We start from the raw sequence: 13,256 nt of genomic DNA, 5'->3' as shown, positions 1-13,256 counted from the left end.
TTTTTCAATCTAACTTATTATCGTGCCGGACATAAAGTTAATCGATGCTTCCTTCAACGCCGTCGCCCGCAGTGGATGTCTCACCTGTGATCGATGCTCGGCAGAATCTGCACGTGACACGCGAGGTAGCCGCTGCTGCCCGTCACGAGGCCCAGACCCCTCTCCCACACGGGGGGATTCAGTCACGGCAGCGTCACGAACGAGCTATACTGCTCTTTCGCTCGTGGTCTTCAGTGTGCCATAAGGAACTTTTCCATCACGAGATTACTAGATCATCATCCCCCGCAATCCTTCTTTTTGCGCAAGGAAGCCCTGTCCTTCCGGTTGTAATTTTACACACGGCACGAAAAATAAATACACGCCGTGTGCCTAGCAATATTTGACATTTTATATACCTGACGCTATTAGTATACCATACTATTTTTTGAAAAGAATGAAAGCAAGAAGATTCTCGGAGCTCGTCTGGGATCTTTATATCCGGGTTCATTTCTTTTGGGTTGTGTCACATAGCTGGGAGCAAAACCGAGTTACCGGAAAACACCTTTCCTTTGGAGAAAAGGAACATACTCTGGACGTCGCTCACAGTCAAGCTCTTGCATTAAAGCTTTCTCTGCATCAGATGCATGAAGGTGATTGGGATCGCTAAATAGCAAATCTGGAACAAAAGCAGATTTACAGAAGGGACAGGAAATATAATAACTGATAGACACATTAGACAACGGTTTATTTGCAAGGACATCACAAATCCTGGCCTCGATAGGGCTATATAACTACGGACCCCCTCCTGCCGCTGGTGAGACAGCGCCCCCCGACTCGCAGCGCTGGACCTGGAGTGTGACGTATGACGTGTGACGTCAGCACGGGCTCGAATCGTCATCGGCGCAGACCCCGCGACTGTACGTTCGGGGCGGGGCCTGTGTGTATATAGATAATTTAAATAAGCATTACCCGTTAAATTCCCCGTCCAGTTCACCGCTTTTTTTTTATCGATATTGAATCAGTGCTACCTTGTTCAATAGCGGCAATTGCCAACAGTTTTGGAAACCACGGGGATCGATTTATTTTGGTCTTCCTTCCACACACGTCATTGTAATAAGCCCTTGTTAATGTTGAAAGTTGCTGTGATATACTGTAGCATTGAACATGCTTCCTCCGGCGGCCGGGGCAGTTGCGGGCAGCGACATTCTCGACGCAGTGCAAAGGGGAGACGCGGAGCGCTGCGCGTACCTCCTGGAGCTTGACCGTTCGCTGCTGGCGCGCCGGGGTGAGTCTGAACAGCGGCGTGTGCGCCGTGGGCCCGTGGGTCCGGTGTCTCTGCGTTGGGTTGTGCTTGTGTTGTGCGCCGACCGGGTGGGATTGTATGATTACAGTGAGCGAGTCTATGCTGTGTCCAGCCGAGCCCCCTGTGCTGTGCATTGTCCTCTACTGTCGGAGACTCGGTTCTCCGGGACGGGGGCCGGTAAGGATGTATTTAGCGGTACAGTACAAAGCACAATCAGAAGCTGCATTGATATTCATTCTGTATTAACCTATTTAATCATTTCTTATCGCCGGGTCTATACGGGTGGATTGGCACTTAGCTGCTATTGCTCGTTATTGGCAGTAATGCATGTGTTTTACTTCCCCTTTTATTGCTGGCAATATTCCTGGAGCGATTTCAGCACAGTTCCTGATTTATTTAATAACCGGGAAAATACTTCAGCTTCACCTGTGATAATTGAAATGAAATCCAAGAGGGCTTTAACTACAGTAGTTCTTACTCCCAAACCATACATGACTTTTGAATGCAAAGCTCCTATAATGTAAGCTTTTATTTTAACTTTTAAAAATGTCTCTTGACATTTAGTGATACATTTTGGAGGAAATGTTCAATTATGTGACATTTTTTGACAGAATCTTCTGGGGTATTTGTTTATATTTATCAAACTTGGTATATCCTTTATTTCATGCTTGGAAAACAGTATAGATTTTGTGATGAATTCTTTTGGGCTGATGTCTCTAGTGGAGTCCCACAGGGATCTGTGCTAGGACCACTGCTCTTCCCAATCTGTGTCACTGATCTAGATTTTGGTTTTGTCTGTAAACTAGTCTTGTTTTCAGATGATAACAAAAGTATGAGCATTAGGAAACACTGTATAATCAACAAGGAATATTAATAAAGATTTATTTTGATATATCAAGTTTGTGTTCCAGGCAATGTAGAGAAGAAATAAAAAACAAAATGTTTGGATATATTGTATAGTAAAAATGTAGAACTTGAAATCAAAGGTTTCTGTGTCAAAATATGTGGATTACAGTGTACTAGTAAGGTCTTATTTTGAATATTGTGTACAATTTTGGTCACCGTGCTACAAAAAAGACATTGCTGTTCTAGAAACAGTCCAGAGAAGAGAAACCAGGTACAATCTTGAGCTTAAAGGAATGCCCTGCACTGAGAGGCTGAAACAACTGACCTTTTTTAGTCTTGAATGGAGAAAACATCAAAGAGACTTCAGGTATTCAAAATATTCAAACTGTTTTAAGGTTGCAAAATCATCAAAGGTGTTAACAGCTTCAGACTGCTAAACATCTTCAGAATCAACAGGAACCAGAGCACCAAGTTAAGGTGGGACCTCCAGGACACTGTATTTACATGTACAGCTGAAAAGAGGCACTCTATCACTCATCAAACATCAGTACAACAGTAATAGTAAAGATTAAGAATGTCTCTACTGTAGGTGTCCTAGCGGTGTGCTGGCAAGTCTTTTCTGTGTCCAGGCTGGGCCGGCTTCACTCCCCTCACTGCTCTGTGTATCTCTCTGTGTCCAGGCTGGGCCGGCTTCACTCCCCTCACTGCTCTGTGCATCTCTCTGTGTCCAGGCTGGGCCGGCTTCACTCCCCTCACTGCTCTGTGCATCTCTCTGTGTCCAGGCTGGGCCGGCTTCACTCCCCTCACTGCTCTGTGCATCTCTCTGTGTCCAGGCTGGGCCGGCTTCACTCCCCTCACTGCTCTGTGTATCTCTCTGTGTCCAGGCTGGGCCGGCTTCACTCCCCTTCACTATGCTGCCTACCAGGGGAACAGGACTCTGGCAGAGCTGTTGCTGCGGAGTGGAGCTGACCCCAACACACCGAGCGATGCAGGACAAACGCCCTTTCATTTCGCCTGCAGGTCAGTGTCTGCGTGCCTTTCCCCCAATTTGTCGTGCATTAACAAATATATAAAAGAGCCCTGTTCTTTGAAGTTGTACTCTGAAAACCATTTCACAAAAGCGGCTCTCTGGGAACACCCTGGACTGACTGCCGGGCTGGCCCTGTGTGTCGTTGGCAGGCACGGCGATGTCTTTGTCCTTCACCTGATGCTGAGGCACGGTGCCGACCTGGGCCTCGTAGACCAGCAGGGGAAGACAGCTCTTCACTATTCAGTCACCGGGGGAAGTATGTAAGTTGTTATTGCCGCTTAAGGCATGTTCCTTGTACACGGCTTTCTCCTCATTTTAAGTATCTCTGATGTACAGTAATTACCAAATGTTGTTACATCAGTTGTGGCCCCTGCCTCAGCTGCACGGTCACCCCCTTGCTTGCCGTCGGCCCGAGTGGGTGCTTGTCTTTCTCACTGTACACGTTTAACCCTGGTACTGTATGTGCACGTGCCTGTGGTCCTGCTTCGGGCCCTGTGCTCCAGGGGTCGTCAGTGGGTTGAAGGAACCACCAGGATAGACCGCTTTCTTGTAGCGGCCCCTGACGTATCGGGACGTCTTTTTTTTATTATTATTCTGCTTACAGATTTGCTATACGGTACCTGGAGGAGACTGGCAGGTTCTCTTTCTCCGACACCGATAAGTTCGCTGTCACTCCGCTTCATCTCGCAGCGTCAACTGGAAACGTCGATGTGGTGAAGTACCTGCTGAGGAATAACGTAGGTATTCTCCAGGCGTTCTTGCTGCTGTCTGGCAAGTCCGCTGGGCAGTTTTTTTCCGGCTGTTGTAAGGGTACCAGTGATCCAGGTTTAATCTTTTATTAAATGCAGTGTAGAAATCTTACTCTGACCTGGCTTGAGAGAGTTTTAAATGGACACCTGCTGTTGTACATGACACCTCGATGTACAGTACATAGCTGAAAGGTGGGACAACATCACCGGGAACAGCCGGTGGGACATAAGTAGAATGCAGACTCTTACACCCGCATTCAAGGCTGGACTAAGACTATAAGCCCCTCTGTAAAGCTGTTGTAATTTAGGACATTGTCAGAAATACACCTTGTGTGTGTCTCCTTCAGTGCTCTCCGGAAACGGAAATTTTCCATTACAATTAAACTCGTCTCAAACCTGCACTGGACTGTGCTGTGACTCCCTAGCATTTCTACAGCAGGGATTGCGAGTCAAAGCATTACAAGAGGCAATGCAAATATGCCAGAATCAAAATCGGTGACTTGGTGTTTTTGGGCCTGAGCTTTCACACACTGCTACCGAGTGGTCTAGTAGGCCATGATCTTACAGTAATAAAAAAATAATTCCTTACACTTACATAGCGCTTTTCTGGACACTCCACTCAAAGCGCTTTACAGGTAATGGGGATCCCCTCCACCACCACCAGTGTGCAGCCCTACCTGGATGATGTGACGGCAGCCATAGTGCGCCAGAACGCTCCCCACACACCAGCTATCAGTGGGGAGGAGAGCAGAGTGATGAAGCCAATTCAGAGATGGGGATGCACTGTATTGTACATATTTCATCCCGGCTTTTGAAAATATTCCTTACCGTTCAAAATGCGCGCGAGCCCTAGTCTAGTGGGTGCTCCTGGGTGCTGGAGGAGCGAGCACTGACGGGCGCGGTGTGGCTGTCTGTGCAGAGGTGCCCGGCTGCGGCGGCGGACTGGCAGGGGGGGACGGCCCTGCACACGGCAGCCGAGGCGGGCGCTGTAGATGTGAGCTGGGCGCTGCTGCAGGAGGCCGGCTTCCACCTCCTGCACTTGAAGAACAGGAACGGACGTACCCCCCTCGACCTCTCCGGGCAGGGAGCGACGTACAGGTGCGAGAGCGCTTCTGCCCGTCGGGGCGCAGGGGCCATATCGATCCCCCGCATGAGAACAGGTGTAGTCGCAGGACAGGCGTGCCCCCCGCGCCTGGTTCCTAAGCTGGGGCAGTTGGAGCATCTGCTACACTGAAACCTCTGAGTGTGTGTCCTGTAGAGAAGAACAAAAAGACCCGTTACAATCGATCAGTCGAGGTTTATTTATCAATGCACGAACAGAACAGCATACAGCGGTGTTGTCGGCAATGAAATGCTTTATCCGTGATAAAGAGGGACAGAAGAGTAAAAGGACAGAAGTTGAGATTAGGATACAATAAAATATGCAATTGCTATTTACAATACACTTAGAGGTTGTGCGTAAGGAACACATGGATAGGATGTATTGAGCACTGTTCATACGTGTCCTGAGTGTGCAAAGTGATAGGAGGGTGCTCGTGCACCCTATCAGTAATCAATCAATCAATCATTGATTGATTGATTGTTTGGAACTGTAGCTATGGGTTTCTCCTGTTTTCACTAGGAGAGCGATAACTCATTTGGCGTAAAGACCAAATGCACTGTGCTGGGCAGTGTCTGCTCCTCGTTGGCCTCTCTGAAACCAGGGGTTGTGAGAGCACCCCTTGCTCAGTGTTGTCTGTAGTAAAATTGATTGTGTTTTTGCACCTAAAAAGCAGCATTCAGCTGAGATACAGCGCCTGTTGTGTGTTTTTGTATTGTAGACATCAGCAGCTAACAAACATTTTGCGCAAGTTCATCAATGAACCGGTGGATCAGAAACCCAAGGCTTCCTATGGTAAGAAATATTCATGGCCAATGTGACTTTTTACAGTATACGCATAGCTTCTAATTGATCGCTTACCTGTAGTACGTTAATAGAAGCCTAATGATTTTACTCTTCTGAAATTATTGATCTTATTCTTAATTCATTCGATGTTTCTAGTTGCACAAATCTCCAGTAATTTACATCAACACAGAACAGTCTTGACATGGTAGCACAGATCTGTAGAGTTTGAGCCATGGGTCTTACTCTGGCTGCTTTTTAAAATGATCCTAGAGATGGCCCATCAATAGTTAAGGTAATCTTTCCTTCATCGCCACTAGAGGGCAGCATATTACCATAAAGCTGGCTGGTTGAAGTGCCAGAGAATGCTCACTAAATGTTCATTATTGACTTGGAATATGGGAAATTGTCACATTCCTTTTTAATAATTATTCAGATATTCTTCTTCACTCTTGTTTTACATGTTGTTTTAAGGGTTTTACTACTGGGCTCTTCTGTTTCCTGGTGTCTGTGGATCTGTGGTCCTGCTGGTTGCTGCTCTGCTGGGGAAATATGGGGGGATATTCTGTGGCCTCATATTCCCTTGGCTTGGAAGAGTCATTTTCTCACAGTACCACAGGATGAGCGGCCATCAGAGGTGCGTAGGATTCACGTCACATGGGTTTTAACTAATACACTAGTTAAAAAGCATCTTCCTACAGTACATGTTTAGGATCTGACAAAAAGGGAAGAGTTTAAATTAACCCTGTTGTTGGGTCCATTAAGAGTCCAGCTGTTTGAAGGGGACCTGCAGTCCCAATTTCTCAGACCGATTGTTGAATCTCAGTAACAAAATAAATTCATTGGTGGTACAGAAGAAATGGACACATTTCAAATTAAGCCCAAAACCTTTGTGAAGGTTCTGTAAGTCGCCATGTGGTCGCAAACCTCTGGTCTTTCCACGGGCGAGAGCAAGAGGTCCCACGACTTGTGACGTGAGTCGGCCCTTCCTGCTCACTAGTCACTGTAATGACTAATGTAATGTGATGTATGAGCAAATAAGTACAGGTTGTGCAGCAGGGATTTCACTTGAGAAATATTCCATTGTGATCTGCATGCAGAGTTAATAAGTTATATTTGTCCGCAAAACCATCTCAAGGTCAAGAGCAATATTTCTATTGAATTAAAAGAGATGTATTCACAAGTCTGCTTGTTTACAATGTCATAAGGCTGTAACACATCATTAGTTTTGTTGCCTCTTTCTGAATCACAGAAAATGGGGCTGTGCATACCCGGAAATTAAGTCTATTTGGGGATGTAAGGTGGAGGTTTTTACAAGTTACTGTGTACATTTTACTTTTATTGTGCTTTGAAATTGACTCATCAATGTTGTTTCTTTCTTACCCTGAATTTGAAAAATAGCTTTGCAGTTCCCCTTTAATTGAAGGCTCAGATGGAACAAAGCTCAGCAGGTGTGTGGGTCCCCATTACCAGGATAGGAACCCTTGGAGCAGCTGACTTTGGTATCGTGGCCGGCAGAGAACCACACTCAAGTCTAGATAAAGCTGAAGGTGGTGTCTCCGAGTTCAGTGGTGTCTCCAAACCCAGTTTTTGTAGTCAAGATTTTTTTTAAGCTAACAGTATAATACAGCTTAGTCATGGAGCTCGTTAGAGCGAGCTTCAAACCCTGGATAAGAGACTCCATGCCTCTGTATCTGATCTAAGAAAATATCAGGCAGCCCCTAGAGAGCTTGTGGAGCAGAGAGTTAGACAGCACTGTCAGTGAAAACTTCACAGTCAGAACATGATCTTTGCATTTCCATATACACAATATAGAAAGTTTACCTTTCACTTTTTCTGTTTCAGGTCACCTAATCCTATATACCTGGGAACACTGGCAGCCGGCATTTTCCATTCTTTGGTCTGCTTTTTTGGCAAAATCTTGCCAGATATCCTTTGCTAAAAGTCATTTATGTCTTGGATTTGTGTCCTTCTGTCACATTGAATAAAATATTCAGTTTTTGTTTTAACATATGTTAGGAGTGGACATTGATCAGTTTCTTTAATGAATAAGGCATCTCAACATAGTTGCTTACGCATGAAGTAGAATATTAATTTTAGATCCATATTTGCAAGTGAGAAATAGCATTTATCGATTAGTCTATCAGTCCCTTTAAGTGTGCCAGCATTTATCGTGTTGCTGTTGTTATTTCCCTAGTGATCTTTTCAGCCTCAGTGCAATTCAGTTTCTCTGCTTGCTCACACCAAAGTACAGTAAGTGCCTCATCTACACGATGTGCAGGGCAGTCTTGGACAGGGCAGTTGGTGCAGTGTAGTAATGGGCAGTGTTGGATAGAGTCATGCCCTCTTGTTTGTAACTCTAAGTTCTAGTAGATTAGATGGACTCTTTTAGTCAGTTTTAGTGTACCAGTTGCTGTCATGGGAACCTGGTATAAGGTTTCAGCTGATTGCACCAATATAATGATACTTGATTTGGCAAAATAATGCAGTATATACTGTATGTGCTCAGGGCTTTCAGGCCCTCTGGGACTGGTAAAACTGAATGGAGTCCTCTGTCCTCAACTTGACGAATGTTTCTTATTTTTACACCGTTTCATAAATCATACATTTTTGTGGCTTTTCGTCTGCTCGGGTAAGCAACAGGACTATGAAACAAGTACAGATTTGAGTACAGCACGCTGAAGTTCAGGAGGTCCTTGACTCTGGCACGTATCTGGCCTGCCAGCGCCTTGTTCCTGGTGTCAGTGACCCACTTCGCAGGGACGCTGTGGATCTTCAGGGTGCTCCTCACCAGAGACCCAGGCCAGTTACAGACGGCCGACAGCGACCCACAGTTTGCAAAGATTGCAGACCTTGTGGATGCAGACCACACTCCCATCAACTTTTGCATCTACTGTGAGGTACTGTAAGTTTTCTCCGGAACGTCAAAGCTTTTCTTCCTTTGTTTTTTTTTATTTGTCACCAGCCCTGGCTGCGTTGCAGATAAGATGAAAGACATGATGATTTTCATCCAGCTGATCTGAGTAATCTGATCTGATCGCTCTCGTCTGCCAAACAGCTTTTCAGTTCTTGTAAACTGTTACAGGAATTAAGCCACCTGTCCACAAACCTCACCCCTGGAACAGAGTCACTCTTTCTATGCTAGAACAGCCTGAAAGAATGGATACAAATGCGAGGAGGCTATTGAGGCCTTCCAGCTGTTTCTTGAATGCCAGGGAATCGGCTTCATCTGATGGCCTCTCCTGACTAGGTCTCATGAGCATGATGTTGTCTTGACATTAACGCTGATATGGGAAAAAAAATTATAAATGTTATTGAAGAGACATAAAGAGCACATGGTTTATCTAATTCAAGAAGGTCATACACATTTGATTTACTTTTATGTAATATGTCAAATAAACGTAATTTACTGCCGGGGAGGTTAAAGGCTTGATACAGTATACACCTCTTGATATAATCGTAAATGCCTTTACTCTTCAGGATCTCCAAGAGATTTTGCTGGATTTCGTTGTTTTACAGAATCTTTATCTTTACAGTCGGGAGGGCCCTGTTGATTGTTTTGTGGAAGTTAGCAAGCTGCGGTCATTTTGGAAGAGAAGCATGCTTTTTCAAACGACTGAGTACGTCATGGAACGAGACCCTGTGGGCTTCAGTGCAGAGGCAGCCAATCTAATTACACAGCCATTCGGGCAAACATGCTCAATAATGAAATCAAATGACGGCAAAACAGTACTGATCTGTACAGATATCTAGCAGGACTGTGATTCAGAATTTTTCTGCTTTCTTTCTCTAAAGTTTGCTTGACTGATAAACAACTGATCACGTCAAGGTCACGTCCCATGATGCACTTGTGTTTCTTCTCCGAAACGGTTGGCATAACCCCTTCGAGTAGTATTTCTTGTTTTGTGCAGGTTTGTTCTCTCGCGATAGAAAGGTGATATCCATGCTTGTAAAACTCTTTTCCACCTGTCCGCAGCTATTCCAGCCAGAAAGGTGCAAGCACTGCAAACTTTGCAACATCTGTGTGCTTGAGTTCGACCACCACTGTCTCTTCCTAAACCGCTGCATTGCCAAGAACAACCATCGCCTCTTCCTGATCTTTCTACTGGAGCTGACAGTCGCACATGGGATCTTTATATTCGCGGCGCTGTGCTACCTCCATCGGAAATACAGTCAGCCTCTTTGGACCGTGTGCACGGCGGTTCTGACCGAGGAGGTGTGGGTGCTGGTTCTGACCGTCATGAACCTCCTGACCTTAGTTTGGGAGGCCTGTCTTCTCAAGGAGCAGATTGGAGCCGTCTCAGTGGGCTCCACCACACACTTCAAGCCACACCCTGGCAAGCCCCTCTCCTGGACACGACAGTGCAGGGCCATCTTGACATTTCTGGCCGAAGACAAAAGGACTGCCAATTTTCATCAAAAGGCCTCCGTAAATATTTGAACCATTATTAGTAAGTACGTTAGAATCAATAGGTTGTCGTGGGTTCTTGTAAATCTGTTTCAGGTGGCTGATTCTCATAGAGCATAGAGGGGTGAGCCTCCCTCTACACCAGCACGGATGCTGTTGCTGGGGTGCACTCGAGCCCCACGCCTCCACGCTCCTGTCGTCACGAGCGGCTGGCGAGTTTGAGGGACGCCCTGGCCCTGTCCATGGACTGCCCCTCACAGGGAGGAGCTGACTGATCACACTTGCCCTCAACAGGGTAAAACTGGGCTCGGTGGGGTCAGTGGATGTCCTTTATTCAGGGACAAAACAGCTTGGCAGCACAATTTGTGCTGAAGTCTTACAGGTGTGTTAAGAACAAACCTACAGTTTCATATAAGCTTCCAAGCTGCCAACTCGTATTTCTCATGGTTCTTTAAAAGGAATTGTCCCTATTTTTGTGAATAGCACTGGAACAATAAGCAGGAATGTAGTTTTTTACACCTACAAATATTTTAATGGGGATTTTTTTTAAAGAAATGTCTAATTTTAATAGCGTTTTCCAGATGGCAGTGAAGGTCTCGGCTGATACTGATATTGGAGACGTTGAACATGAATGAGGGTTGATGACACAAGGAAGCTTTTTTTTGTCTATTGGATTTCTTCCCAAAGCGTTTTACTGTCTTCCAAAACTGGAATGCATTAGACCCATTTTAATTCTAAAATGTGTACAGTGCACTTATACCATTTGGTTTTTAGTAATATGAAATTACATGGGGGGTTTTTTTGTTGGAAATTTGTGTACATTTTTTAGATTATTTTGTTTTATTTTCGAAATCTGATCACATATTTCCTCAAATGAAACAAGATTTTCATATTACAGTACCTTTCTGAGAAGCAGTGTGAATTATTTGCTTTCTTTTCTTTTCTTTGCTCTTTAAGCCACACAGCAAAGCCATTAAAAGCGACCCCCTACTGTACTGTTTAAATTATTTCCACTAAGTTGCGTTATCCTTTGAGACCCAGAGAAAGTATGTGTCAGAGAAAGTGTAATCTATTTATATTTTGTGAGTAGAGGAGAAAAAGCTTTTTCTACATGTGTGTAGAAACACAAGGAATTGTTCTGATTGTGACCCTAGCAAGCTGCCTTACATAAAATGTATTCTGCTAATTTCTTTGTATTTGTTTTGCTACCATTGTTATTATCTTTTTTTTTTGTAGTGGTTAATAATAATTGTAGCTTAGCTGTTTCATAATAATACAAGTTTTATAATGCCTTTTCAAACACTCACAGTGCTTTACACATGTAAGACGCATGGAGGAAGTAAAAAGAAACCTTAGCTGTAGGAAACGTGACTACATTTTGAAAATGTACCCAGAAAATTGGCTTTGTGAAACCAAGAATAAAATGAATTTTAAAACTATTAAAAGTATTCATGAAAAGGCTAGAAAATCAGTTGACACTGCACTGGTGTTTCCATGTCTTTGAAACTGAGTGCATTCCTGCATTTTTGGGGACCCAGGAGAAGACACTCCTACCTGCAGCCTGGGAATTTCCCTTTACGGTGCTATTCCAGCAGGCTTTGTCCAGCTACATTGTTGGCTGCTAATAATTAACCATTTCCATATCCTGGGATATCATCTCCTGGAATTGCTGGTTCGTCTTTGATCTGAGTTCCAATAGTGGTATTAACGTAATTAAAACCGCAGTGTGCAGGGTCAAGTGAGTTCAGAGATTTTAATTGTGTTTCAGACTGTAACTGCAGGGACATCAAGCCCAGCTTCCTGATTCTGAGGTGTTGCAGCCATTAATGGAAGGGGTCCAGTACCGTCTGATTTCCAATAATTGATCTCTATTCATTTGTTCCAAGAACGCAATGTTTGGGTAATTAAGTCAGCAAATTTTTATACTGTTCCATCCCTTATAGATGTCTTTTACAGCCGGGATATTATGACACTCGTTTAATATGTTTTACGTTGCCTGTAATGTAACTGGAACTATCAAGGCCTGAGGAATCCGCCAGCTGGGTTTGGCAGAGTTTAAAGAGCAGCAGCCTTCTGGCTCATAATAACATTTGTCTCCATACCAACTGACAGCCTTTCTGCTCATGCCTGCAGTGAATCATTGTTATGGACTTTAACAGCCATCTTCATGTGAAGCATTGCATCTTCTGGTAGTCAGCTATTCAATTGTTCCACATCCATTAGTAAATTGAATAATATTTCAATCTAATTGCACATATTACATTAATCTAGTTTTATTCTGGCTCAGAATTTCCTGGTAATTCTGTGTCTGTTGCAAGTCACTATCTGCTCCAGAAAACCATTCTTATCTGTGCACAGAGTCATCGCAGAGAGAGATAAAAGTCTATATAGAGCTTCTGGAAACATCGTTTTGTATTTATAGATGTGTATTCAGAAAAGATCCGTCAAGGATATTCTGAAGTAGGAGAAATGTACATTTAAATAACATGAGGATGATGAAGCCAATGATAGGTTTTCTTTTTTTCATCTTTATTGTTATTAATGTTTTTATTAATAATAATATAGGAAAACATGGTCCTATTTGCAGTTTCTCTGCACATACTGTGGATGTGTTAATATTGTTATGACTGTAACTGCTTTCTTATAGTTGACTTTTGATTTCAAATTATAAATGTATTAATTATAGCATTTTAACTGTGATTTAAGCTAAACTGAATGACAACATACGTCTACTTCCCTTCTCATGAAGCACAATTAGATCAAATTGGTGAAACAACTGTGATTCTGATTTAACCATATTTCATATATATGTAGCAATGAATACATGAATCCCATTAAATGCGCAGCTGATATTATGTCCACAAAGTTTCAGTGATGCGAACCTCATATTTTACAGGCGATACAGAAATAGATTTGCACTGCAAGTCTGGTGTTCAGGCTATTGTATGCCCTGCATTAATTTGTGGAAGAGCAGCTCCTGGCTTTGTAGGAAGCGAGCCGCTCTGACAGATGGTTTTGTCAAGGGATTTCCCAGCCGAGAGGCACACACCATCAGCTAC

At 43.9% G+C, this 13,256-nt stretch overlaps 2 protein-coding genes across 3 annotated transcripts in view; one reads left to right on the top strand and one right to left on the bottom strand.

The window, feature by feature from the left end:
- Nucleotides 1-271, bottom strand: part of wdfy4 (WDFY family member 4) — a 67,844-nt gene extending 67,573 nt beyond the window's left edge. For both annotated transcript variants that reach the window (XM_069188851.1, XM_069188853.1), the window contains exon 1: nt 85-271. The gene's annotated coding sequence lies outside the window, so the exon portion shown is untranslated. The remainder of the gene's footprint in view (nt 1-84) is intronic.
- Nucleotides 272-744: 473 nt separating this feature from the next.
- LOC107077291 (palmitoyltransferase ZDHHC13) lies at nt 745-13,052 on the top strand. Its single transcript, XM_069188855.1, has 10 exons — nt 745-1,264; nt 3,013-3,148; nt 3,308-3,418; nt 3,763-3,895; nt 4,827-5,005; nt 5,728-5,801; nt 6,264-6,426; nt 7,635-7,717; nt 8,499-8,689; nt 9,766-13,052. Exons 1-10 carry the CDS (start codon nt 1,144-1,146, stop codon nt 10,228-10,230), a joined length of 1,656 nt encoding a protein of 551 aa, XP_069044956.1. The 5' UTR covers nt 745-1,143; the 3' UTR covers nt 10,231-13,052.
- The last annotated feature ends 204 nt before the right edge of the window (nt 13,053-13,256 follow it).

Source organism: Lepisosteus oculatus, chromosome 4 (assembly GCF_040954835.1).
Source record: "Lepisosteus oculatus isolate fLepOcu1 chromosome 4, fLepOcu1.hap2, whole genome shotgun sequence".
NCBI lineage: Eukaryota > Metazoa > Chordata > Actinopteri > Semionotiformes > Lepisosteidae > Lepisosteus > Lepisosteus oculatus.
This window is presented reverse-complemented; position numbering and strand designations above follow the sequence as displayed.